Source organism: Falco biarmicus, chromosome 7 (genome assembly GCF_023638135.1).
Source record: "Falco biarmicus isolate bFalBia1 chromosome 7, bFalBia1.pri, whole genome shotgun sequence".
NCBI classification, from domain to species: Eukaryota; Metazoa; Chordata; class Aves; order Falconiformes; family Falconidae; genus Falco; species Falco biarmicus.
Window position 1 is genome coordinate 13749519 of NC_079294.1, and position 26472 is coordinate 13775990.

The 26472-nt window shown below is 42.4% G+C and overlaps 2 protein-coding genes across 14 annotated transcripts in view; one reads left to right on the top strand and one right to left on the bottom strand.

The window, feature by feature from the left end:
- Positions 1-210: 210 nt before the first annotated feature.
- AP4S1 (adaptor related protein complex 4 subunit sigma 1) lies at positions 211-22076 on the bottom strand. Of its 9 annotated transcripts, none has more exons than XM_056345352.1 (7): positions 21999-22016; positions 16467-16624; positions 14490-14690; positions 12989-13075; positions 11858-11926; positions 8929-8952; positions 211-944 (listed from the first exon to the last, which is right to left on the bottom strand). In XM_056345352.1, the coding sequence occupies exons 3-7, from the start codon at positions 14625-14627 to the stop codon at positions 816-818; spliced, it is 447 nt and encodes a 148-aa protein (XP_056201327.1). In that variant the 5' UTR covers positions 14628-14690; positions 16467-16624; positions 21999-22016; the 3' UTR covers positions 211-815. The 9 variants fall into 9 exon arrangements, 8 of the variants coding, with proteins under 8 accessions (XP_056201327.1, XP_056201326.1, XP_056201324.1 ...); XM_056345351.1 differs by lacking the exon at positions 21999-22016 and adding an exon at positions 20918-21362; XM_056345349.1 differs by lacking the exon at positions 21999-22016 and adding an exon at positions 16184-16283 and having other exon boundaries at positions 16467-20901.
- A 52-nt stretch (positions 22077-22128) lies between these two features.
- The window catches only part of STRN3 (striatin 3), a 66845-nt gene continuing 62501 nt past the window's right edge, over positions 22129-26472 (top strand). For 3 of the 5 annotated variants that reach the window (XM_056345335.1, XM_056345338.1, XM_056345337.1), the window contains exon 1: positions 22130-22654. In XM_056345335.1, the coding sequence (XP_056201310.1) occupies positions 22328-22654 (327 nt within the window). In that variant the 5' untranslated portion in view covers positions 22130-22327. Of the gene's footprint in view, positions 22655-26472 lie in introns of all 5 variants that reach the window. The other 2 variants (XM_056345336.1, XM_056345339.1) reach the window with 2 other exon arrangements.

The following is a 26472-nucleotide window of genomic DNA, read 5'->3' on the forward strand; positions in this document are numbered from 1 at the left end:
CCTGCTCGAGAAGGGAGATCTGGTTTGGTACCTTACTGGTACTGAGAAACTTAGGTACCTTTTATTACTCATCTTTTGTAAATGTTTTATTCATGACGCATGGATCGAACGTACAAGCGAAAAGAAAATATACTGATGTGCCAAAACAGGAAAAAAATTGTGTAACTTACAAAGCAAACATGATAAAAAAGGATAAAAAATATCAAACACTTGATTTTAGTTATCTTTTATTAATGTTATAATATTTAAGTGCCAGATACTTACAGTTGCAACTTACACGGTATGCAGGAATACTAAATACATCTGTACTACTGCTATTAAAATTTGTTTTGTAACCATTATTTGCATGGAAAAGGGAAACCAGCTTTTTAAAAAGCCATCATAAAAGCTACAGAATTTTAATTTACAGTACATCTGTATGAAAATAAAATCAAGTCGGTGCTTAAAGGAGGCACTGAAACTCAGTTTGAATTTATATTTCCGTATTTTATGTCTTCTCCTAGGTAATTCAGAGTGATACCTAGACAGTCATGTGTAAGTTTCCATTACTTTATCATCGGTTTAAAAAATGTTGACACTTCTAGAAAGGTTTCTGCTGTGTCAATAAAGCTGCAGCTGAAATTGAAGGTTCCACCACTTGATGTTTAGCTGTACCTTTCCATTAGGTACGTAGGGTACAGGAGAAACAGGAAATATTTTCCAACTAATTTGAGTATTGCATGAGTCAGTTTTACAACATCAGAAAAATGCTGTTGGCATGCTCTTGATGGTTTCACCATCTCTTGTAAAATGCTTTTATTCAGTCTTGTATCTTCCTAGTTTTCTGCCACTTTGTCAAGCACAAACAGAGGGGCAAGAATTCTGTTCCTGTTTGTCTCCACAATGCAACCATTCAGCACCATTTCATCCAAAATGATGTGCACTCTGTCCAAATTGAACATTATCTGGAAACATTTCAAGTTAAGTGTATTTTGAACAACATTCAGAGCAAACCTTGGGCACGTTAGTCTAACCAAAGTTTACAAGAATAGGGATTTCTTGTAGTTTATTTGGGTGTTTATTTTAATAAAGCTAAGAAAATGGTTCAACTGACACTTTTTTCTGATCAGAGAGATGTCAGAAGTTTGTAGTAGAGAAGCTGAAGCCCCAGTATATCTCGTCCTGGAAGATTACTACATAGTAGTAAACTCAAGGTAAATTTTAGCTTATATGTAGATGGTTAATTTTACTGTTTGCCTGAGTACCATGTATTGCTTGAATATAAAATGTTACCAAGGGATAACAACCTTGAGTGCGAAGATGTAAATATTCTGCATTTCTTCTTTAAAAAGTGTCAGCCAAATTCTTAAAATATGATTCTCAAATTGTCCTTATCCTAAGTTACTAACGCTGTTTGATCTGCTTGAAAGGAATATGCCGATATGTGAAGTTGAGTTGTTGATCGAGTAATAAAGCTCAGGAAGAAGAACAGAAGTAAATGGTTCCTATTTTAAATACTTTCTAAAATATACTTATCTCTAAATGTTCACCTAAAGGAAAATAACCTGAAACAACACAAGTTTGAGCTCAGAGGCCAGCCTGCTTTTGCCCTAGTCGTTGTATTTATGTTTGTGGACATCCATTCTGATCAGTAGAGTAGCAAGAGGCAGGTTTTAGAAGGCATCAAGGCTTTCCTCTGCTCAGCGTGACGAAGATTAAGTCTCGTTTTTTGAACGTGACTGGGGCATTTAAGGGGACTGCTCTGCAGCACGAGTTCTGGTGGAGCTAACTGCTGCGCTCTGCCGAAGCAGGAACAGGGGGAGCGCCGAGCTGTACAGAGCAGCTGAGAAGCCACACACTTGCATTTACCCCCTAGGGGGAACAAATAAATACAAGTGGTTGGGGAGACACTTTAAAGCACCAGAGCTGCACCGACGTAAGCTCATGAAAGTGAACAGTCTTGGGTCTAAATGCAAGGAATGGATTTAAATTAAGTAACATTGAATGTCTCCATGCCTCGTTTTTCAGCACCTGGCTTTGAGAAGGGAATTCCTTGACCTCAGTTAGGTGCCTTATTTTCCCTGCAGTGAGTGGTGAAAGACGGACCCATCAAACAATTCACAGATTCTAGGGAACCAAGGCTGAATTACCTCTCCGGGAATGCAGAGAGGGAGTTTTCTGTGATTACTTCGTGTAATGACAACTGGCTTGGTGTCTTCTAAAACGTATAGAGGTGCAGCCTGCCTGAATCCCATGGAGGGCAGAGGCTGAGCCTGTCCTCAGCCTGGGGAATTCCAAACCCCCCTTTCTCCAGGGGCAAGTTTAGCTGCGTTGGTAGCAGCTGCACCTCCTGCCTTCTACTCAAGGTTCTCCTGCTGTTACGTGCAAGTTCTGGAGTCTGACTGTCTATCCTGCGACGAGAGAAGGTTCAGGTTTTGTCCCTATCTCTGTTAAAGCAAGAAGAGGGGCACAGAGTCACGTCAGCCTTGCGTGCGACCACCCTTCTAAGAGATGAGAAGTAGAAGCTTGAACTTGTTCAGGCTAAGCTGTAGGGTGAACCTGTACGGTCACGTCGCTGAGAACCCAGCTGGCAGGCTGCTGCCTTCCTCTGCTGCTTCAAATTGCTGTGAGCGCTTTGGGCTGCAGCGAGCGCTACCATATGCTCCTGCAGAAGGGTAAGAAATTGTGTCACTGCTCCAACAAATCCATTCTGCTTGACCAAGAGCACAGCACCTCTAGGTAACGGAATTCAGGCCCCCAAATAACTTTACTACTCGTTACTGTTAAGTGAGGAAGAGAAACTGTAGCTGTCAACAAGATCTTCTGTACATCCGTGGTTCATCAAATAGGTTCCAATTTGCTGGCCTAAACTTAACCACCTGATTTAATTCTGAGCTGTATTTTAAATAACCAGGCTTCTTCCCAGGTCTGACTGCAGGCCTAACTTGCTTCTAGAAGTCAGACTCGTGCCTTTCAATACGGACGAGCACTACTACCCTTAAAACTTTTAACACTCCCAGTTTCTGTGGTTCCAGAGACAAAGATAGTAGTTTTACTTTGCTTGGCAGATTAAGGACTAGAGACAAATTTCTTCCTATGGTATACTTTTCAAGTAAACATTCTCTACATAAATATTTTACTCTGAGAAGTTAGGATTTCTTTATCCCAGTAACATGAGAAACTCAGGACGACAGCTCTGCTGTTGCTTAGTTCAGCTCTGGCACTGCTGCACACAGGGCAGGAGGATCTGTTAACAAAGGCAGATAACATTCCATTCAGGTTTCAACAAGCGATAAAGCCAGCTCCTCCTCCCCAGCTTTTAATTTTTACACTACCACTGATTCACAGTGCTCCAGTTCCCACGGTGGAGCGAGAGCTCCCGTCTCTCCAGGCCTTACTCTTCCTTTGGGAGTCCTACGGCTCTAAAACCCAGACGACTGGATCAACCAGGATCTGTGATGATGCAGCAGCGTGCTGCTCCCACCTTATTCTTCTGCATCACTTTAAGAAAACATTTAAAACACACTTAACACTGCTTTCTTCCCCTACTGCATTTCCTAACGAGCTGATAGCGTGCCAAAGGAAAACTGCTCCCATACCAGTAAGTATCTTTCAGCTGTTCCACTCAGACCCAATATGGTTCGATGAGATGGCAGTTCCCCTGCAGGGCCACTCCAGGTTATTTCAAAACTGGTCTGCTCATTACAGAAAACAGCGGTAACATTTCCATCCATCTGTGTGACCAGTTATTCTCGCAGTCACTGTTCCAGAACCAGCGATTTCACCTGCAGTTTGAATGGGGATACTAATACCATTCTGGAAAGCTCTAGCACCTTGATTTTGGCAGGTCCCAAAGCATTCCTTACCCTCTGCCCTCAGCCTCGCATACCGGCTTCCTTTTTCTGTTCCCTTCCCACCCCCTTTACCAGGCTGCTCTTGGCAGTCAGATGGCACAGGGAGCAGCTTTGGCTTTTTCCCCCTCCCTCCAAGTCTCACGACTGGTCTATGGTTACATCTCATCACACGCTGCTTACCCATTCAGCCTGAACGCCCTGCCCCCTGAGGGATAGGGATCTCTGATCCCCGGCAAGGCTCGTTCTCCCCACCTGTCACTTGTTTGACAAGTGACCCCAAATTTCAGGGTTTAAAGCCCTGAAGTCATAGATCCACACCCAGCTGCAAAGCACCACAGCAAACCAGTTTGAGCAACTGGCAACCGGAAAAAGCCATATTCGGTGCGTGTGCTCCACCCAGAGCTGTCATTTAATGTCCTGCTTCCAGTAAGAATCCTGGCTGCCCACAAAAGAGGATTAAGGGACTTTCACTAGATCTGTGCAGAGGCTAACAGAAATTTTTTAAAAAGTGTGCAGAAGAAAACAGACCTTAATCTCTGCGTCTGTAGATAAAAGTCTGTAATAAAAGTTTTCAGAGCACCCAGCTAGGAAATGCTGCTAAAAAGTTGTCAGCCTAGGTGAAAAGAGGCAAGCCCTGAGCATCCTTACAAATTTCAGTCAATGCCGTTGTGGCTACTCTACTACAACTGGTATTTAAATGTTATACTGGCTTCCGGTAACTTTAAGAGCTGCCCTTATTAAAGACAAACATTAATGGTACTTACCACTGTAACACAGTTTTTATGGCACATACATACTAAGAGGAGGTAAATGTGAGTCTTGTGCCTCCTCCCCAGAACGTTACATGGGCAGATAGTTAAGTCAGGGAGAGGGGAAGGAGGGGAGGAGGAAAGGAAAAAAGCACGTTTAGGGCTTGCATGTGATATCTAACTTCTTCATATAGAGACATTTTAAGATATCTCAGAATTTTCCGGGCAAGTAATTAAGGGTGTGTCTGGGCTTAAGAGATGATAAATTGCAGCCAACACCTGGTGATCAGGTAACACACCCAGGAGCACAAACAGAAGCTGTGTAGATTACAGCACTGCTACTGCTAGGGCCGACGGTTTGCTACTGAATGTCCAGCATTACAAAGCCTGGATTTCCATCCTGGACATTCACCTTCAGCTAAAGATTAGTTGGAGTTGCTTCTGGTTTTTAATCTAGAGTCACACATTCTGACTTTATCTTTGCTGACATTTACTTTAATTAACTTCTAGTCTATCTAATGGGTAAATCTAAAGGCAGGTTTTAGGCACTGACACCCATTTGATGCTTTCTGACCATTTCTTCTTCAAATGACTATGCTGACACTAAATAGGAGACAAACGGTGCCTTCAAGTTCTGTGTTATTCTTGAACAACAGTTTTAAGATAATCCTTTTGTAGCTTTCAGTTTCATCTACTTATTTTACAGTACAAACTGAAGTGCAGCCTTATAAATTCTCAGAATACATAAAGCATTCAATTTTCTTACGACTTAAATGCACTGTATTCTGAACACGTTATTCCATGGGGGAGCTGAAGAATACAGTTGGTTCGTACAAAGCACTCCCTGTATCAAAGCTTTTTATCTATTGCAGGAGCAGCAGCAGCTAGTTGCAATGGAATGTGATGTTTTTTTTGGATCAAGACGACATTCTTCAAATGCTTGGTCCTGGAGCACCCTGTCTTCCCCTTCCCCTCCCACAAGGGGAACATAAGTATCTGTTTCTTCCGTAAATTAGTAACGTGCCTTCAAGTAAGCTTTGCCTCACCAGTTCAAGCAACAGAAAAGTCAACTTTTTGCAGTTTTAGAAACTCTCACGCTTACCAGCATATTGTTCCCTACAAAAGCTGCTGCGGTAACGCTTGCGTTTGTGTAGTCCCGTCACACCAAGAAAGTAGCTCCTACACCATCCAAGCTGGAGTTTTAGAGCTACGGAAAATCCCACCCACTTACTTAATCCACAGAAGTCAGGCTCAGCTAGTGCTATTAACACCTCAGGATCCAACGCCTCTCAGACAATTTCCGTACTTGTTCATTCAACTGGCCCAATAACACTTCTTGCAGATATTTTAAAACCAAACCAAACAGCTTTAGAAATGTTATGTCATTCCGTCATAGGTACCCTTAAGCATGTGCCTGACTCAGAATGAAAGTGGAAATCATAACAATGGCTAAATGCTTTACAATTCACATGTAAAAGCTTCTGTAAAAACCACGGCTACTCCAAAGTAGTTACTTAGTCGGCTAGCAGCTACTCAGTGTTCACTTTTGCAGTACGCATAAGGTAACTTCGCCATTGTTTAGCATCACACGCAGCTGTGTCATACACACATACAAACGTCATGTTTGAATCCTGCTGGGCAGGGTTCAGACGGGACCCAGCCTCTGCCTTGTGCCCAGGGTGCCCTTCCCTGACAGCTCAGCCAGGCTCAGGCCCATGCGAGCTGCAGCGCAGGTGCCCTGGGTGAATCAGGTGTTTGTACCTACACAAAAGCTGGAATCCTGCCTCAGCAGGCGCTGCGCTGCCGGGCGCGCTGGGGTAATGCACCGTGGCTGGGGCAGCTTTAAGAATCGGCGCACACGCTGCAGGCTTAGCCCGGGCTCCAGGAACACTGCAACTGCGAGATGGGCTCAGCCTTTAGATTTAACTGCAGTTTGCTTTGTGCGGGGGTGAATAGCCTTTAATGATGATGATCTGTTTTCCACGGCTTTGGATTTCATGTAATTTCCTACTATTTTTTTCTTGTTAGTAAACACTACTTTCTATATAGAACAGCCACTATTACTTTTGAAATAAACTTCCTACGAATCCGTACACACAAATAATAACATAGAGACAGGAAATTCTGACAGTCTCCTACCAGATCCTCTGTATACAAAGGTTCTGTAAACACTACTTGGTGTTCGCTGCTGCAGACCTTCCAACAGTACTTCCTCTGTCAGATATTTTGCATCCAAGCTAACTGTACTGAATATAAGAGTTAGTGTAAGACTGTTTGGCAATGGAAGTGGTTTAATCCCAGGTGGGGTATTATCTTACATACTGTGAAAGGCATATTGATGGATTATTGCTTGTACTGCATTAACATCTAAGACACTCGTAGTCCAAATCTTACATTGTTCTTCTGGGCCTGCTATTCAAGCTGCTGTCAAAAATAAATACAGTCCTGAGTAACCTACTTAATTGTTACACCTCTGCTTTACATTTAATGTTGAAGGTATCTCACTTCATTTCAACTATTTTAAGTATCCTCTCAACTTACGAAAAGCTCTTCTTCCTAAATGAGAGAATTATTTTGTACGTATACAGAAGCGAAATGTTTAATTTTAAAATTGTTCCTGAAATACATAATGTAGAAAAGTACATTTCTGAGTAGAAAAAATATGTACATCATTCAGATGTACATATTGAGGAGACACAGATCAGACACAAACTTTTCCAATATTATTTCCAGTATTATCAAATAAGATAATAATGCACACCCCTATTTTCCAAATATTTAGATTCACACCCTCATGCTGATGAGACCTGTGTAGAAGATTAATTTCTACAGGAATAAATGGGCTACTGATGGTAACTCTAAGTGTGCAACTACAGGAAATGCCTCTTGGCATGGAAACAACCAGAGGCAGGCAGAACTTCGAATCATCACTACTCTAAACAATCTAAGATAAAAGAATCGGGTAACTGCAGACTCAAAGTACACCATGTGGAAACATAGGGGACTGGGGACTATTTGTATAATTAATGAATCGATCAGGTTAGTCTCTAATTCAGCAAAGCTCATACACAAGTACACATAGTTCTAATCCTTAACTGTAACTGAATCCAAAAAATGTCGTTACACAATCGCTCAGAGACCTTACACGTCACTTCATGCTGAAATATCATTATTGCTCTTTCATAATCTAAGTGAATTTAGGAGTGTTATACTAATACCACAGCATTTTGTGAATTTCAGGAAGGAAATACAGACAGTATATATACACATACATATATATTTAGGTTCAGTAAATAAGATGGAGTACCAGCATGTAACAAAAATTAAAATATTTACAAAAGTTAAATTAATTATTTCCTTTGGGGGTTTTTTGTCAGTAAAGAACAATTCCAAGAAAAATTACAGAATTTTTCTATGTTCTTCCTATGTACTAATTCTTAAATAAGGTAAATAAATTAAATTACAGTATTTCATTCCAGGGTAGCAACTGTATTTCCGGTGTATAATTGACTCTTTTGTACCAGTAGATCTGCATTTAACCAGCAACAAACACAGGCATAAGGATTGCTGGAGGAGAGTGAGCGGGCAGTAGGACTGGAAGAACAGAAGAGGAAGACTCTTTGCACTACATTCTCCTGGCTTCATTTTCTTTGAATACAGTATTTTATTTACTTGCTATTTGTGTTTAATTGTTCAGGACCATATTTTAGTATTTGTTTGTATTTGGGTTTAGTTAATTTTTGAAAATTTTATTTTAGTTAATGCCCTGCAAATCGTACACATGAAGATACAGCTGTGTAAGGGGAGGGGCAGGAAACAAAAAAGGTACCTGTGGTGATGCACAGTTTCCTAAATTTCTTCCTCCCAGGCCTTTCTCTCTTTCCATTGATACAGAAAGTAAAACTCACCTAGACTTCCATGAAGCAAGATCAAAGTGAAAACCTGATCCTACAATGATGCTGCTGCTATTTGGCTCAAGACACAGCTGTAACGTTCTTATTACTGCAGTCATTTCAATTATCTATTTTATTGTAAACTTAAAGTAAAACCCTGAAGTAATAATTAGTTAAGCCTGAAAGTTCCCCCATTAATATAACTTTTCATGTCTAGGTGTTAATGGTACTTAGTTCTAAACAAGCTCTCCCTGTCTGTCTTTAAATGGTACCAGGCTTATCTTAACGACTAAGGATTTAAATAGGTGACCCTGATAAACATCAGCCACACTTTCAGAAAGGTGCCAAAATGGTGCTACTTACTGTAAGTGCAAAATTTGACAATCAGTGCTACGCAGACAGTATGAACTGGAACATACACCAAAAAGACATGGATAAATGGATTTCTGATACTGAAAAGGATACATCTAATTCACTCTGAAAAGAAAAGAGATAGACAACCATTATTTACAGTTTGATCTCTCATCTCATTGTCATTAGACATTACACATCCCTTGTCACCCACAAGCCACAATTTGAATATAGACGGTGCCATCTGAATGAGTGGGTGGAAAACCAACATCGCTAAACGTGGCAACTCCATCCCTATATTCTCTCATCCTCCTTCTGCAGAGATAGGATGTTAATGCCAACCTTACAATTTATACAAAAACACAGTTAAAAAATTTGAACAGCAAAATCTAGACATTGTATATACCCACGGCTGTGGTAGCTGGGCTGGATATATTAGGAGAGGGAACGCAGCTCCAAGCTTTGGACCCTTAGCACTTCTAACTACTCCCCTGCCCCAGCAACACAATTCATTGTATAGTCATCATTTCCTTCCCAGTCCTGGCCTGGATTTACCCCAAGTAGTTTTATTCATTTAACCAAACTCTAAGTTAGAAGCACTTGTGGTCTCTCTGCAGTCAACAGAAGAGATGGGTACCTTCAACAGTTGACTCGGCGCACTTGAGGCATGACTCACTTCCTCGAGATACTCATCGGTCTCCACCGCCAGTAATGGAAGCTTAGGATGACCAAACTTCTAACTCAGCTGCCTCAGTTAAATGTCTACATTTAGAAACTATTAATCAAAGCCTCAGCAGTTAAGATCTTGCGCAGCTGGGGTGGAGCTTCCCCAGCCTGCTGAAAGAGGGAATCTTTATCTGCTACCAAGGGAATTTACTTTGCTAACATGGTTTCCATAACATTTCCAGTCTAACCCTGGATTTAGGCAGAGTTCCCACTGGCAAAACTCCTACTACTTCTGTAGGCTAAAGATCCTCCAAACTGCACTAATTCTAGTCTACAGGCCTCTGCTGAGTGACTCTTGCCGTTCTTCAATTAGGAATCTTTTATGCATCACAAGAACTGTATTTTAAGAGCCTGATCGGTTTAAGTTCCATCAGCATTAAGATGTTAGTTGAAAACACTGGAATAAGTATTCTGAACAGTATCCAGAGTATCTGGGTAGCCAGATAAAAGTGAAGGGGACTCGGAATTACAGCTCACAAGCAACTTTGAAAGCTTTCCCCCTAATTCTGTTAATGTTTATTCTGATATTTGAGCTCTGTAAACTCCATTAGACAAGAATAGAGTATGTGAGAATGTTTAAAGCTCACAAGCCTAAAAATAATAGATGACAAAATGTCCTTCTAGAGCAGGACAGATGTTCTTTCCTTTCCCAGAGTTCTGTCTCCGTTGTCATCATCATAATTTTGGATTCTGCTAAAATTCTGCAAATCCTAAGCATTAATCCATAATAGTAGACTTATATTTTCTTGCTGTGTGGTTTCTGCCAGAAACCCCAGCTAGAATTATAGCCCTCTTCTTCAGTGATCTGGCATTTATCATGTTATATGCTATTAAAAATAGAACCACAGAACGGCATGAGATTTCTTTAACCACCCACCCCTTTTAGGTTCCCCTAGTTTCAAACCTGAAATGCAATGGAAAATACACAAAACTGTGGTACGATGAATTCAGCAAATTTCTAACAACTATTAGTGGTTGGGTTACATATGTGGTCAAGTAATTTATATATACTGCATTTACATGTATAAGGACTACATGCATTTTTGCTGGCCTCAAGTGAAGAAAAAAAAAAGAGAAGTGTTGGCAACTATTAGCTCAATTAGATCAATAAGAAGTCACCAAATTTTCTCGTGCATTCTTTGTGCTGCTGGGATCAAATTCCATTCCTGGTTATCACTGCTTAGGCTGGGACTACAATCATAACAATTTTAAGAGACAAATTCTGAACTGTCAGAAAGTGGTATACTTAGTACCAGCAGTTTCAACAGGCTGATGCGACGTTAGTTGAAATAATAGCTTAAAACAGTTGCCAGGCATCTAAATAGCGAAGGGTCCAGATGACTTCTTCAAGCATGTTCTTGAATCCACAGAGGGAGCTCTGCCACTCCTGCTGTGGTACCAGGACCTGGAAACTCGTTACAGATCCTGCACGCTGAACTCTTCTATGTATAATTACTAACATAATACCCTCAAGCACATGGACAACAGAGGAAACTATCCAGTCCTCTTTTCTGAGAGGGATATCCAACACATTTCAGCATAAATAAACTGAAATTGTGCCTAAGTATGCTTTCAGTCAAATTTCTCTATAACAAGATTATTACAAACCCTGTATTAAACAGCACGTTCTAACCAGGATTATACTGCTGCATTTTCAAACTTTGTGAAAACAAGCAAGCAAAAAAAAACTCACTAACAGGAACAGTGTCATTTTAACTGGAGCTATGTTTGATGTTGAATCTTTAACAAAATTACTGCCTATATAATAGCTGTTGCATGACAACAAAGTGGGGATCACAAGTGCAGACTAGTTTTTGAGGTTTCATTTGCTCCATCCCTCTGATCTTGTTCAGTGAGAGTGATGTCAGCTCCCTGCTTAATGCTTACACCATCTTTGTCATGAATGAAGTTCATTTGGGGGATGTCATGCTAAGAACCGCAAAAAAGAACTGTAAAGAATAACTTCTTTATTTCTTTAAAATGTATAAAATGCCAGTGGCTAATTTACAAGTAGAGGACCTAAAGAAACCCCAGAGCATAAGCATATAAAAACATGCTTTTCTAACACAAATATTTCTGATATTCCTTGTCTGATGATTTATAGCCCATGCATACTTTTACTTCTCTGAAAAATCAGCCGCTACTACTTCTTCTTTTTTTCTTTTTATTTATTACAGTGATAGTATTCATATTTCTAAATTAATATAAAAAAGAATTTCCCCTTTGATTATTCCCTCAAATGACTGACGTACGAAAGCTTTGAAAAATAAGAAATATTTCATATTAGAGTCAATGTCTCACTCACCACTCTGCTGAAGTATTTGTCCAAAACTTCCACAAAATTATGAATTAGTTCATATACTGCCATCTCATTCTGAAATTCAATTAAACCCAAGTGAATATTAAATGAAACAGCTAGAAAATGTAATAGTATAGTTTGTGGTGTATGAAAAGCAACTACAAAATACAATAAAGCGCACAAGCTCATAGCAAGAGGAGGTGTGGTTCAGCACTCAGGGGCAGAAGCTTCAGGCCAGCCACACAAGTAAGCACTGCAGTACCCAATGGATTCGTGTTGCCTGGGCTGCTGCCATCCCATCACACCCATCGTTCCACCGTCACCCAGGTCAGATACATAGATAGATACAGCTAACTAGGCTCTGCCTTCCCATGCTGAAGTCAGGCCAGCCAGCTGCCGCACAGGGCCGGGCTATGCTGCAGCAGTACAGGTGGGTGATTTTTCTAGCAAAGCCACAAGACTTTGCCCCACGGGGCATGCTGTTATAGCCCTGACTTGAAGACAGTGGTAGGTAGCAGCTACCTTCCACACCAGCCTGTTCAGATCTCCAGTAGTGAGCTTTAACTAATTTCTGAGAACCAGGAATCAATGTAAACACTAAAGCCTTGAAGGCTCAGCCTGAATGCATGAAATAATGGTAATTGTCAACTTCAGAACTCTTATTTCGCCCCTCCCCCACCCCTTTTGTTAAAAAATACAATAAATTGGCATTTTTCTAGCTGACAGTATGGGAATTTTTTCTTTGCCCAAGGAGGTTAAAAACAGTGGGCAGTTGGAAAGTCACCACAGATGAGACAGCTGCTCTGGCTGTAATGCTTAACATTTGTTGAGAAACACCACCCCACATAAATTTATGTTTAATCAAACATAAATTTAGAAAGCAGAATCAGTACAAGGCTCAGGAAGACTGACTCATGATAACAGCTCAGTATACTGCTATAGACTGAAGTCAAACATACCACATTTTCTTTTATACCTACTCTTCTTTCACAGAAATGAAAATGGGTGGGTTTTTTGCAGTGACTTCTTGAAATTCTCTAATTGCTATTGCAAAATTCCATACTGGAAGAGGACCTGAGCTCTCGCCCATGATCATCACCACAAGCTTTCATTTCAAGAGGGTATGTAATTTCTTACCTCTGTCTCATTGATTCCGACGACTATGAAAAGGGCTGCATACTGCCGATATACCAGCTTAAAGTCCTTATACTCAATGAAAGAGCACTAGGCAGAAGTAAAACAAGTCAAATATAGTAGCTGCCATTTAAGCATTAAACAGTATTAAGCACAGAATGCTGAAAAGACCCAAAGCTTTCACGTTCTTAAGGCCCACAAAGAACAACGGATTTCCCAAGAGCCACCAAACAATTCTGACTTGAAAGAAATGTAGTAGGGTTAACTACTTTACACAAAACTTTTCACCTGCTGGTGGAAAACACGCTACCACTTTTTAAATGGAAAAACTGGAACATACAGAACTGAAGCGACTTGTTCACGGTTACAAAGCAGTCAATACTTTCCCTAAATTTTCATTTGGAAGCACTTCCAAAAGAGATAACCTTAAGGTCAGTTTCATGTTTAAAAAAAGATGGGTATTTTTATATAAAAATGAAGAGCATTAGCCCTCCCGCGGCGGGGCGGGGGGAGCCGCTGTGCCTTTAGCGGGCCGGAGCCGGCAGATGGCGCTGTTACACACGGCTGCGGGGGCCGCCTCCCGCCCGCGCTGCGCCCCTCGGGACCGCAGCACCCCTGCGCCCTGGGGGGGGGGGCTTCTGTCCCGACAGCCTCTCGCAACAGCCCTGTGGAGGGGGTTCATGTCTTCGGCCACTGTCAAGCCTCTGAACTAAGGCACTTTATAGGAACTGCTGTTTCCCCCCCCCGCCCCCAAGCTGTCCAGACTGAACTGTGAGGATCGCAGTTCAAGGGCACACACAACTGAAGAAGCTGAATTCTGAACATGAAACAAAAAACACTCACGGTCCAAGTCACAGATTTCTCCTCCAATGTAATGTGCCCAAAAGTTGTGCTCAGTTTGGTACTTTTCTTAAAAGAACCAATGGTTTAATTAAGTGAGCCATGAAAACAACTTTCATCTAAAAAAATTTCCACCTTCTGAATTTTCTTTCTTGCAGAAAGCGTGAACATTTTTTTGCATAAAAATGCCTAATTCAGAAGCCTAAAAAATTCTGTTTCCAAAACCCCCTGTGTTTTAGACTGTATTTTCATAATTTGGAATCCTCTCTCCTAATTTTTTTAACTTAGAGCTGCCAATGCTAATTCCTACCACCTTCTGGCAAAGCAGCAGTAACAACTCTATCGATCTCTACCAGACAAGCAATCAAAGGATAAAATAAATTCTTCCTGGACTTCTGAGCTTCTTCAAACAAACAGAAGGAATCTTTGTGACAGTGATACACAAAACTCCAAAATCTCTGTAAGCCTCAGGAACAAATATTTATTAATGCAGAGTATCAGTTCAACTGACTGAACCCATAATCCAGAAACACAATTTTTTCTTCATGGGTACAAATGAAATAATGACCTGCAATGGAAACTGATGTGTTTTCAGAATTATCGACATGAAAGATGTGAGATGTTAATAAAATAAAATGGCTAGGGGAAAAACTACAAGTGTTACCTGATCCTTTGAACGGGAGAGACATTTTTTGATTACTTCAGCTTCCAGCATTGTCCGTTTATTAATTTCTACATGCTCGTAATACCTAGAGAGCCTTGTCTGACCTTGTTTGTTTACCATAAGGAAAAATTTTATCATTTCTTTTTTGTTGATCTCAGCAATAGATTTTAATATGGGGTGCAGGAATCAAGAAGAGTATTTCTGTGAGGGGAAAAAAAAAAAAAAAAGTAGTAGAATCAGGAGTTTTATAAAAGACTTCCTAAAAGCCAACCAGCCCAGATTTGCATATATTTAAGACTGAGTTTATTGCCAAAATACAGAACATAAGAAAAAAATCTCTAATCTTTTGCATGCATCCCCTGAGCAAAACTCTTCCCCCCCCCTCCCCAAATAACCACAAACTATCTAATAAATAAGAGCTTTCACATTATCAGGCAATTTAATTTCTTTGTAGGATTTGTGGAATTAGAAGACTAAACAGTTACTTCTTCAAAATCATAAATCTACTCCCCATTTTCTTTCTGCATGCTAACTTGTTTGAGAACATGACCAGAAATTTGCCCAATACCAAAACATAAGATTAACACAGCTGATAAAAGCAAAATTGGCCTATGAGCACCCTCACCACTCCTTGCTCCCAACTTGTATTCAACAATTTCATTCGTACCATCCCGACATCAGACTGAAGGGAGAGAGGACAAAGGGAAATGCATGAGCCACAACACATGATCATTTCTTTAACACAGAATGAGAGCCTCCTAAATATTTGGGTATCAGAAGTAGCAACACACACATCTTGAGCCAGACCAGGAGCTGCTAAAATGTTTTCTCCCATCTCATTTCCCACCCTGATATGCAAGGTAGATTCTGCACTTAATGAAAACCAAGTGTGTGTCTTTGATACCTAAGGAGAAACTTGTTCATGTTAATTACTCAAAACAGCTTAACCTCAATCTAAATAAATATTAATTCATACAATGCCACTAAAATATAGTTGTAGCGTATAAACATGCCACATGCAGCAAACAATGAAAAAGGCTATTAAAAAGAGCACAGCATGTATCAGAATCTGCTTGCTAAACAACTAAAATCTTTCAGGTTTTGAAAAGCATGCAAAAAAGGGTAAGCTGCAGATGTAATTTTTTGAAGTACAAGTTCTGGGTTATTTTCTTTAATGCCAGAAAACAGTCACTGTAATGTTTTCCATCTGAATCTCTATTTGGACCACAGATTTACTGGCCCAAATGCTCTTGAGGTTTGTGCACTGGAAATACAACAACTACCACAAAAGCTATTTCTTTACTCCAGTTCTGAGGAGTCACTCCTTGCCTGGTGCAAATATTCTCTCCTAAGGTCTCACAGCTCCTGTCAGAAAGTCCAAGCTGAATAAAAACATTTCAGGAATCCACAGAGCAATACAGTGTAGCTCTTCGTGTAAAACAGGGTAACTTAATGCAGAAAAGCAAGAGGGGAAAAAAATACAAAAACCAAAATAGGTCTCTGAGGCAGCAACTTCATACACACTTAAACATACGCTGATTTTTTGTAACAAGGCAAGCTGCATCGGTGCTGCCATATATTATTAGCAACTTGAATAAACTGCCTATGTACCATTCATGGGTGATAACATCTAAATCTTTGAACAGTGATACAAAAAATCCCAATATATTGTGCTGACACTAATGACTGCTTACTTCTGATTCATACTGGTCACATAATTCTTTTCAGAAGGAAATGCCACCTCTGTTCTCATCACTTGGATGTCAAGAAAGCGATCCCGTTTTCCTCAGTGTACTGTGATTGATTCCAAAAACAAAGAAGTTTAGGTTTCCATACCAAATATATCTTCACCAACGAGACTTGTTACTGAGAATTCATTTCTCAACTAAGTGACACCTCCAGGGAACAGGAGTCCAGAATCAGTCCTCAGACCAAGAGAATCTGTTTGGAATCAAGACAGCCTCAGAACTTTCTCACCTCTGCCCAGCACGGTGAAGTCTCTTCACATCCAGAACAGGAGCACACTTCTGTTGATTCACTCCAACAGAAGAATCATGGATGCTGGTCAGTGCTGCTGCAGTGGTGCACACAGCCTGCCCACTGCACCTTGGGCTTCTGAACCACCACAAATTGGTCTGAGAAAGTATGAACCAGGTAATTAAGAGAAAAAAGGGCCCAGGTGGAAATTTATGATGGGATCTTCACTGTGAGATGGCAGCTTAGGCTGACATTTATGACTAAACGGGAGAGTACCATCCATACAACCTGTCCTGTGTTTCGTAAGTAGCTCTTCACACACACACACGTGTCCTATTTTGTATTGCTGCTTGAAGTTAGAGTTGCAGTAAAAAGAGATGTCTTAACTATTTGAGGCATAGAGAAAGGTAAACCAGTGAGATGTCTTAGTCATTTTTTGATACACACCTTCCAAGAAGTAAGGATAAGAATGAATGACTCCTTCCAGCTCAGAATGAGGTACTCTAGCAAGGGCCAACCTCACGAACCAAACAAACCTGAAGCTTTAAAGCTACTTTAAAAAGGGTTATGGTCTGAAAGACAGACAACCTAAGAACTGCTGCCCACTGTTTTAATGAAAAAAATAGCAAGCTCAGACACAGGAGCCCAAAAGCTAAGCATGTTGTTCCTACCAACTGCAAAACATGTCTGTTCAAGCTAAACAGAAAATGACAGCCACATGGACAGCTTTTCTTTTTTCTTCTTAGTTCTATGCTTCATCTTTGTGTTTGGTACTGCTGAAGCACGAATTAACAGTCCTCTGTTTTGAACAAGTTGTTTCCAAGCTACTTTAACAATTTAGTTATAACCGGTACTGAGGAGCACAAGTCCTGCTCCCACAAATCAGCAAGTTGCACAAATCCATCCCAGAAAAGTAAAAAGCTGAGGCTTTTGATTTGAATGTCTGCAGATATTCAAGTGGGATCTGAGAATGGGAAAACAGTAAAACTACCCCAGGAGCACTGACAGAGCTGTTCTACTTTGAGTTACTATTAAGCAATACATAATAGAAAAAATATGCGAAGAATTGATAGGTATGGATCCTATTGCAGGATCAGTCCCTAATCCTAATTATTCCTCTATTAACCTAATCTTTCTACATGGTTAATCCCTTTCTGACGTTGTGACTATTGTATCTGCATGTATTCTTATGAATGGCCTGGATTGTTTTACATATGAAAATACTTCAGACTAGATGTTTTCTGGTTTTTTAATCCTCACAAATGCTCTTATCCAGAATAGATATATTAAAAAATGAATCATGTTGTAATGGAGGTAGAGCCACAGCAGTACCCAAATGTGTTATCTGTAATTTATGAGACAAACATTATTTGCAGTATTAGAACCGGTGATTAACATCTGTAGGAAAGAAGACCACTAGTATCACTAGTCATTTCTGTATTCTCCCACGAGCCCCAAAGACAGGTTCCATAATGTTAGTCAGAACTTTGCTCATATAAATGGCAGCACAAGCACACAGGTTTGTGTAGAAACACTGGAATAAATTTACATGTACAAACAATATTTTTTTTTTATTTACAAAAACCATGCAAGCATAGCTGTGGAATCTGACTTTGAGAGCAATGCCAGTGTTAAAAACATCTTAAGGGTTTTTCTATTTCCTTTAAAAATAATTCTAAAAAAAAAAAATCACTTGTAGAAATAAAAATATTTGCTTGCACAATTTAGGCAAAAAAGGAAATTACTGAGTTTTGTTTCTAAGAAACAAAGTTTATTTCTTCTCTTTTCATCTTGGCTTTCAGACACAGGCAACATCGTAGAATTAGTTTTGCATATTTAAGATGTAAAGAAACACGTATAGTATAATAAACAAACAAAACATATCTGTGCATGTTGATGGGTGGAGAAACTCCCTTCAAGTTCTATGTATTTGAGAAGCTACCTTTTATGATCAATAATTGGTAGTCTGGCTATGAAAATAGCTCCATTTGTTCTGATACAACTCTTACGTGCTTTTCTGTGTATTCTCACGCACATGCCCGTATGTATCCATGCACATACACACAAATTACAATGCTTTTATGCACACAGAATCAAACGGTTCAAGGGAATTGGTGACAAGATGCAAACCTTTCATATCTCTGCTATTATTTTGCTCATTTTAGTAATGAAAAGACACTACTATCTGAAGGCTGTTTGTCAGAAATGAATAGGCTGTCTCATTCCAGGTCACTGGACAACTATCTGCATCACAAATGCACTCAGGAACCGAAGACTGAAAGGGACTGTCGAGAACCTGATGGGACTGTCAAGTCCAGCTCGCCCCATCACAGTCAACCATGCATTAGAAATACTGTCCAGAAAAGCATACAGTATATGCTTCATGCATACCTGATCTATGAAACACCTACGAAACTCTGTGACAGAATGAAGACTCCCTAGAAACAAAAACCTGAGAAGGTATCACTTGGTGATGATGTAAAAGGTCTTGAAACTGCACTTTCCTTCAAAGGAAATGAACTTTCTGGAGTGACTGAGTAGCACTCTCATTTCCTTTACAAAATATTTCTTCTGCAAGGATTATTTGGCACACACACAAACAACATACTGTTTAACTACTGTGATTTAAATATGCGCTGTTTCACTGCGTTTGATCTCACCCTCATTAAAGTATCTCTCACAGATAAATATCTACGAGAGAAAACTGGTATTGTGATTTGCTTGGACAACTCACGCTGGTAGACTGACGGAGTATGTAGCCATTGATGACTTACAATATGATGGCTTCAAACTCCTTCTAAACTAGCACATATGCAGCAGACTAAGGACCCTGGCTCACCAAGAGAGATGCTTCTTGATTTTACTGCCCCTAGGCAGACTCACTGCCCTCTGCCTGTACAGGTAACTCCAGCCTTGTACTTCAAGGTAAACTGAGACCTGCCTGGTTTGCTTCAAGATGCTGAAACAGAAGCCATGCAGGAACTGCTTCCTGGACATGCCAGCTCTGTAGGCCACATAACCGCATGAGACACCTCAAAGTAAGTTATCCCTGTGTCTGAGTCACACCCCTAAACGCTGTCTTTTCAGATACCGGTTGAGACCTCTAAGAAGCAAAGCCTGCAATACCTGTTCTGCGGATAAAAATGTCTTAAGTCTCCAGCATGGCCAATCCAGCAGATTCTATGTGCAGTAATATAAAACGTATTGTAAACATAATTTTAATACTCCTCCAGTAGATACAAGAACTTAATATTCATTTATTTTGTCCAAGATTTCTCCAATATTTATACATAATCTGACACATAAATTACAAAAAAAGAAACAACCTAAGTTTGAAACTTCTTGCAGTACATTATCATTCAAATCAGATGTGTCTCTCAAGCTAAAATCACTAGTCAATGTCCACAGATTTAGAAGTATTTTAGTTATTCTGCTATAACAATGTTTTGCAACATTCTGGAGCTCTCAGCTAAAATGTTAAGTAAGATAGGATCTAACAAACAAGAAATGTATGAACACATTTTTACAGAATTGCTTCATCAAGAGTTAAAAATAAATGTTAGATAGAATTATAAGCAAATAATTTACTGCACTGTCCATCTCTAAACAAGTTGGTTTTCTGGATGCAGAGGTCTAATGGCACTTTATATGTGTACTAAATGTGGAACAAAATGGGCTAAACTGGAATTAAAGCATTAATGAAAACAAGAAAAATGGCTAAGTAGAGGCAGAGGCACAAGCAGGTGTCAACATTGGAACAACTATTTTTAAGATATATGTCTATTGAAGCTTTCTGGCTATGAAATTATTGTACAGAAGTATGCAGCAAATGAAGATCGCTCACATAACTGAAACCCCTTGCTCTTCCTATTTTTGTTCTGACCATGGACAACTCTTTAATAAAAATCACATGCAGTGTTAATAATATTTATCAGTAAAAGCAATTTTTGTATTCTAGATCTTTTTATTGTGCACATTGTAATTCACTCAAAGATGAAACAACTATTATCTATGAAGGTTTAAAATAAGATACTGTGTTCAACTTCAGGATCAGGAATTTTAAAAAAGTAACCTTATTCATCTAGGGAAGTCAGGGAGGAAGGAAAGAGTAAAAAAGTTTTTCCTTTGCTGTTGAGTTGTCAAAATGCTGGCTGAACATAGTAACGGAATTAAATTGCAGTAACTCCCATATACTCAGGAATGAGGAATGTCCCATAAGATTGGAGCTAAACAAAAGGCTAAACTGGTTATGAGGTCAGTATTCATTTTTAGTAATGATTTGACACTGTTGGTAGACAATGAAAAAAATCAGCTGAGGTGGAAAGGAGCTGGATTTAGATTGGCTAATCTGTATGGAATCAGGAAGACTGTAGGATGAAATTTTAGTAGGAAATGATTTAATGGAGAAGAAAGGAAGGACTGGATAAACCAACTAAAACATCAATACAGACCTGAGGACAGATTAGTAGAGAAAGGAAACGCCTGTACTGAGGCAAGCGGTATTTATTTTTTCAGTGATGAACGGAATTCCAACCCTGTCAAGAATAAGCCCTCTTTAGGAAACTACCCATTTTTTTACAGAATGAGTACAGCACGTAAATATTTTGGAGGGAGGCAAAACCAAACTCCTACGTTCCTTACAACAGGTGACCTACAGATAGTTTCAAATAGGATGCGATGGTCATTTTTAAATATTGTGTTTCAGAGCAGTATTTTGCAGCTGAGGTAATTTCACCATATCCAAACCATGGCATCAAACAAAGCATTGCCATCACAAATAAAACTGGGCCAAATAAAATAAACCAGTCACTTCTGGCAAAACCTTCCTCACGTGGAAAAGGCTTTTAAATGGCAAACGTTGCGCACTTTCCCTTTCTCATTGAGGAGGAAATATAGTACACACATGCCTTACCATAGAGACCATGGAGATGACCATTCATTTAAAAGATTAGCCAACTTCCAGGGACATATCATAAATTTAAGTAATCTATTCCAAAACCACCTCCTTGCAGGGCAAATTCAGCGCACCATTACACCGCCATGAGTTTTACAGGCTGAAGCGTTCAAGCCCCGCTGTGCCGTTCGCACGCCGGTCTGGGGAGCGGGCACAGGCCCCCAGGCACAGGCCGGCCCGGCGGCTGCCCCGAGGGCGTTTGACACTCCGTAGGCGCGGAGCCGCCGCGGCACCGGCCAGCCAAACCCCGCCGCCTCAGCCGAACGCCACCGCTTCCCCTTTTCGCTTCAGAGCGGACGGAAACCGCCCAGCCGCGCTCCCCGGCCGCGCCCGGGCCCACCGGCCCCGGCCCCGATCCACCTGCGGCCGGGCCGCGGGCGGGGCGCGGCCTTCCCCCTCCTCGCGGCAGCGGTTGCCGGCAGCGGGCTGCCCCGGGGCGGAGAGGGGAGGGCACCGTGACGGAGACAGCTGGCGGCAGGGACGGCTGCCCTGCCCCGGGGCAGCGTGCCGCCACCCCAACCCCGGGAGGGGGCTCCCGCTCCCCCGCCCGCCCCCCGCCCCCGGGGCACGCCGCTCACCTCCCTCCTGCGCATGCGCACTCCGCCGCCTTGCCCGTGCGGGCGGAGCAAGTCGGCGGCCGAGGGGAGCGATTTCCCGGCATGCGCCGCGTGGCTCCCCCCTCCTCTCCCCTCCCCGCCCGGCCGCGGGTGGGCGGGCCGACGGCTGTAATGGCGGCTGGCGGCGGCTCGGCGCTGCTCTGACACCCGGATACTGCTCGGCGCAGCACCCCCCTCCCCGCGCCCGGCCCGCCCCCCTCCTCCCCGCCCCAGCCAGCTCCGCTCGCCCCCTCCCTGGCCCCTGCTCCAGGCCCCCGCCGCGGGACGAGGAGGAGGGCTCCCCGCAGACAATGGACGAGCACCCTGGAGCCGGAGGAGGCGGTGGGATGGCGGCCGCCCCGAGACCGCAGCAGCCGCCGCCGCCGCAGGCGGGTGGGAACATGAACCTGCAGGCGGGTGGGGGCTGCGTGGGGGCCGGGGCCGGCGGAGGAGGAGGAGGGCAACAGCAGCCGCCCCAGGGCCCCGCGGCCCCGGCTGGTCAGGAGGCGGTGGGCCCCGCCGAGCTGTCCCGGCCCCAGCACTACACGATTCCGGGGATCCTGCACTACATCCAGCACGAGTGGGCCCGCTTCGAGATGGAGAGGGCGCACTGGGAGGTGGAGCGGGCCGAGCTCCAGGTACGGGGGCCGAGGGCGGGCTCCGTGCGGAGCGAGGCGCGGGCTGGGACAGGCTCCGGTGGGCTCGGGGCCCGGGCCGCGCTCGGGGTGCGGGAGCAGAGCTGCCCGGGCGAGCGGAGCCCGTTGGGCCCCTGGGGCCCAGCCCGTCGCTGTGGCTTGGGGCCGGTACCCCAGCGAGGTCCGGCGGGCGAAGCGGCGTCGCCGGTCGGCGGGGCCGGCAGAGGCGCAGCCCCTCGCGGCCTTAGCTGGGCTCCTTTCCCTGGGGCAGCCATTTTGGTTTTTAGCATGGCGCCCGCCTGGGCTCCTGGCTCCGGAGGCAGCCCCTGCTCCGCAGGCCGCTCGCCCGTACGCGCCTTGCGGGGCCCGTAGGACGGCTGGGGAAGGGCGGGCGGGCGCCGCCGCGGCGCGGGGCTGCTGGCCCTCCTCCCCGCCCGCCCGCGGCGGGGCGAGCTGCGCCTTGACAGCTGGGATCACCCCAGCACAATGACTCCGGGGCCTCCGGGCCGGCGGCCTCCGCAGCCCTGGGCGCGCGTTATGGGGAGCGAGGGCCTGCGGGGCCGGCGCCTCCTCGAAGCTCGGCGAGCGGTCGCTCTGGGGGCAGAAGAGGGAGCAGCGTAGGGGCAGGAGTGCCTGCCTCCCGAGCAGGGAGAGGACGGGAAAGGGTGTCCGGGCACTTCTCAAGTAAAGGACTTGACCGGGCACGTTGGTCTGAGACAGGTCGTGTGTATGCTCTCTTTCCTTCTGTCTCAGTTCTCTGGAGATTTCCTAATGGAGGAACAACCGCTGAAGAATAGCGAGGAGTTGATGGGTCTGCGGCATGGTCGTTTTAGTATTTATAAAACTGTGAACTTGATCTCAGGAACCAAAACCGAACAACTCCCTGGTAGAAAGCGAGTGTTGGCATTCCAATATAGATCTCTTGCCAATGATGTTGCTTTCTATTAAAGGGCACTTCTACTAATTCTTATTGTACATAAAAATAAAACTGTGCATAGACTATTACAGGTTAATGTACAGGTTAAAAAATCTACTGAATGTGAGATGTCCATGTAGAAGTCGTCATTCCTTCGTTGGACTGACAGGTAGACAATAACAGTTAAACAAACTTTGTTGCTTCCAAAGAATTTTTGGTGATTTTTATATTGAGTGAATATTTACTGTCTTGAAGCGGCATTCCATCAAATTGCACTGTAATTAGTTTTTAATAGCATGCTGCATCAGCAGCCAACATTTGCAAAGTATTTACTTTCAGATTTCAGAACCAAGAACTATACCTGAGCCTGGGCAATTCTTTCAGGACTTCTCAACTCTATAATAAGCACGTAATCAGCACTATTTTTGTTACAACTGTAATTATGAAGGAATTTTAGAAAACGCCAAGGGAAGCAAGTGAAGAGGTTTCACTGCTTCCTTCACTTACTGCTGGTTTTACTATTTTAAGCCCTGTGGAACGGCTGCTTTTAAAATCAGTTTGTTGGACATTGGTGGGTGGTTTTAGCAGAGAACAACGGACTATTTCGCTGGGTTTCTCTAGTGTCTTAGTAATATAGCTCTCTGTAAATAAGTTGCTTAGCACCCTTCGCTAGCAAGCAAAAACCATCTTGAAATATTTCTTTTATGTATGGGCTTCTTACTTTAAAACAAAGTACTGCATTCTGTACTCTAACGTAAAGCTCAGTTTGGAGACTTTGAAAGCTCTGTCTGACTGAAAAAGCGCTGCTGTGAACTCATGTGGCCTCTAGACACTGTGATGTGTTCCTGCCAAGTCTGCTGCTTTTGTTTGTCATTGCTATTTGCCATCCATGGCCATACTGTTTCAGTTGCTTATTTCTGAAGGTACGATACAGATCTGACCCTGGCTATATATGTGTTGATTCACTTTACCTCATGTGTGCATCAGGTCATGAGACGGAGAAGGGATAGTCACTACACAGTACGTATGCACGAGGGTGGGGATTTTTATGACTTTGGAAGCCCAGGATAGAATGGAGGGAGGGCATTACCTTTGGATTTTAAATGTCAACCTGTATAGTAGTGAAGACTGATACAGGAGTGTGCTGAAAATATTTTTGGAAGAGATATGTTTACCAGGGCTGCATTTTTCTGTTGTTCTACAACTTGAGTTGTAAATTCCCTGTACATTTTGAGACTAAAAAAGCCTTAGTAGTTTGGACCACAGACAACAGTTTTGTCCCTTGAACCTGCTGAGAGTGTTAATCATCTGTGATACTATGTACAAGTGTGAGCTTTTTGATGATTGAGGCCTCCTGGGTTGAAAGAAGAAAAAAAAATTCCACAGCATGACAACAGCTGATTAATATGGAAGTATGAGAGTTGTATGATTTAGATGCAAGTCTTCTCATGCAGGTAATTTATTCCTTCTTTCAACATGACAGTAAACTCTCTAAACATTGTTTCTTGGTGCTGGCAATTACATGTTCTTTCTAAGTTAACTTGATAACTTTGCAAACGATGCTTTATAACAAGTATGTGGAAAACCAAATGCCTTAGCAATATATATGATTTTATTTACCTTCTGAATTTGACACTTATTCTTCGGAAGAATAAGATACTTCCTCGTCTGTAGTATGAAATTAATGGGACTCGTGAGTGATATCCCTCCCTCCCCCCCCCCCCCCCCCCCTTTTTTTTTTCCTGTATAGTTCAAGTGACTGGAAGAATTGCCCACCCCTGGTAAGAGTGTTCTTTGCTTATGGGGGTGTTGGTGCAGGGAGGGATGATCTACATTAACAGTTTATTCTTCCTCGGATCTTGTCATCAACTTCTTGTTCTATTGTTCTACCTGTTTATGGGACACATTTTTATAATTACAGTGCATGTTCATTTTCTTGGGGTTTGTACCACAACCATAATGACTGACAAAGCGTCTCAACCCTGTGGCTCTTAGAAGTCCTGTACTAGAGGACTTAAGTTCTCATTCCTATTGGACTGTAAATCTTAAATGTTAATAATGTTACGTTACCTTTTCCAGCTGTTCAGGTGCATGGCTGTTCTGTTTGTGTGCATAAGTGATGCAGCATAACTATTTGCCAAACCTGTGTGCACAAATCTGTGTCAAGTACAGAAATGTAAAGTATCAGGAGTGCAGTACTTGAACCATAGTACACTTTTTCCCCTTTCACTTGTAATGCTGTCTAGCACAGTAGCTTTCTTAGCATTTACTCACTGCTGTGTTGAAAGGAAATGATATGGCCTTGCATACTGTGTCGATTGCTTGAAGTAATAGACTGGGTCTGTTCCCTAGTCTGTTAACTAAAAGAATCATTTTCACTGTAACAGTGTTCTGTGATTGTAACTGTAACTTTGATCTGTCAGTGTAATGACCTTGATGTTGGTAGCTGTTACACTGAGATAAGTTCAGTCGGTGTTTTTGAAGATGTTTGTGTGCTTTAGAGGAGTTATAGCAAGCCCATATTGTTGGATATTACATATTTGTTAGAAATAATTGTTTCCTTTAGGAGGTAAGTGGCTCTGCAGTCTCCTAAAAGAAAAATGTATAGGAAAACACTGTGGAGGTGCACTACAGAAACTCTTAGAGAAGGAAGATAAAGTTGAAAAGAGTGTCATAGGAAGACTTGCAACTTTTGAGGGGAAATCAAGAATTCCACTTTCTTATGGGGCTTGCAGGCTGATAATGCTTGGCTAGTACAAAGGTCTCAGTTGTGCAGTTTTCTCGCGTTTCCTGAACTAGGTGAAAATGAGATTGACTACTCTGTCTTATGCTTGAAAGTCACACAAGAATGTGTTGAGAGATAATTAACGGAAGACACTATTTCCAGATGTTTTGACGAATAGGA

What these genes read in the sequence shown, in the direction of transcription:
- AP4S1 (XM_056345350.1), bottom strand. Translation starts at nt 14,627, where the DNA reads ATGATAAAATTTTTCCTTATGGTAAACAAACAAGGTCAGACAAGGCTC. An exon ending in TCGGAATCAATGAGACAGAG is followed by an intron (nt 11,927 to 12,988) that starts GTAAGAAATTAC and finishes ATTGAATTTCAG; the next exon opens with AATGAGATGGCAGTATATGA. An exon ending in ACAAATACTTCAGCAGAGTG is followed by an intron (nt 8,953 to 11,857) that starts GTGAGTGAGACA and finishes TTTTCTTTTCAG; the next exon opens with AGTGAATTAGATGTATCCTT.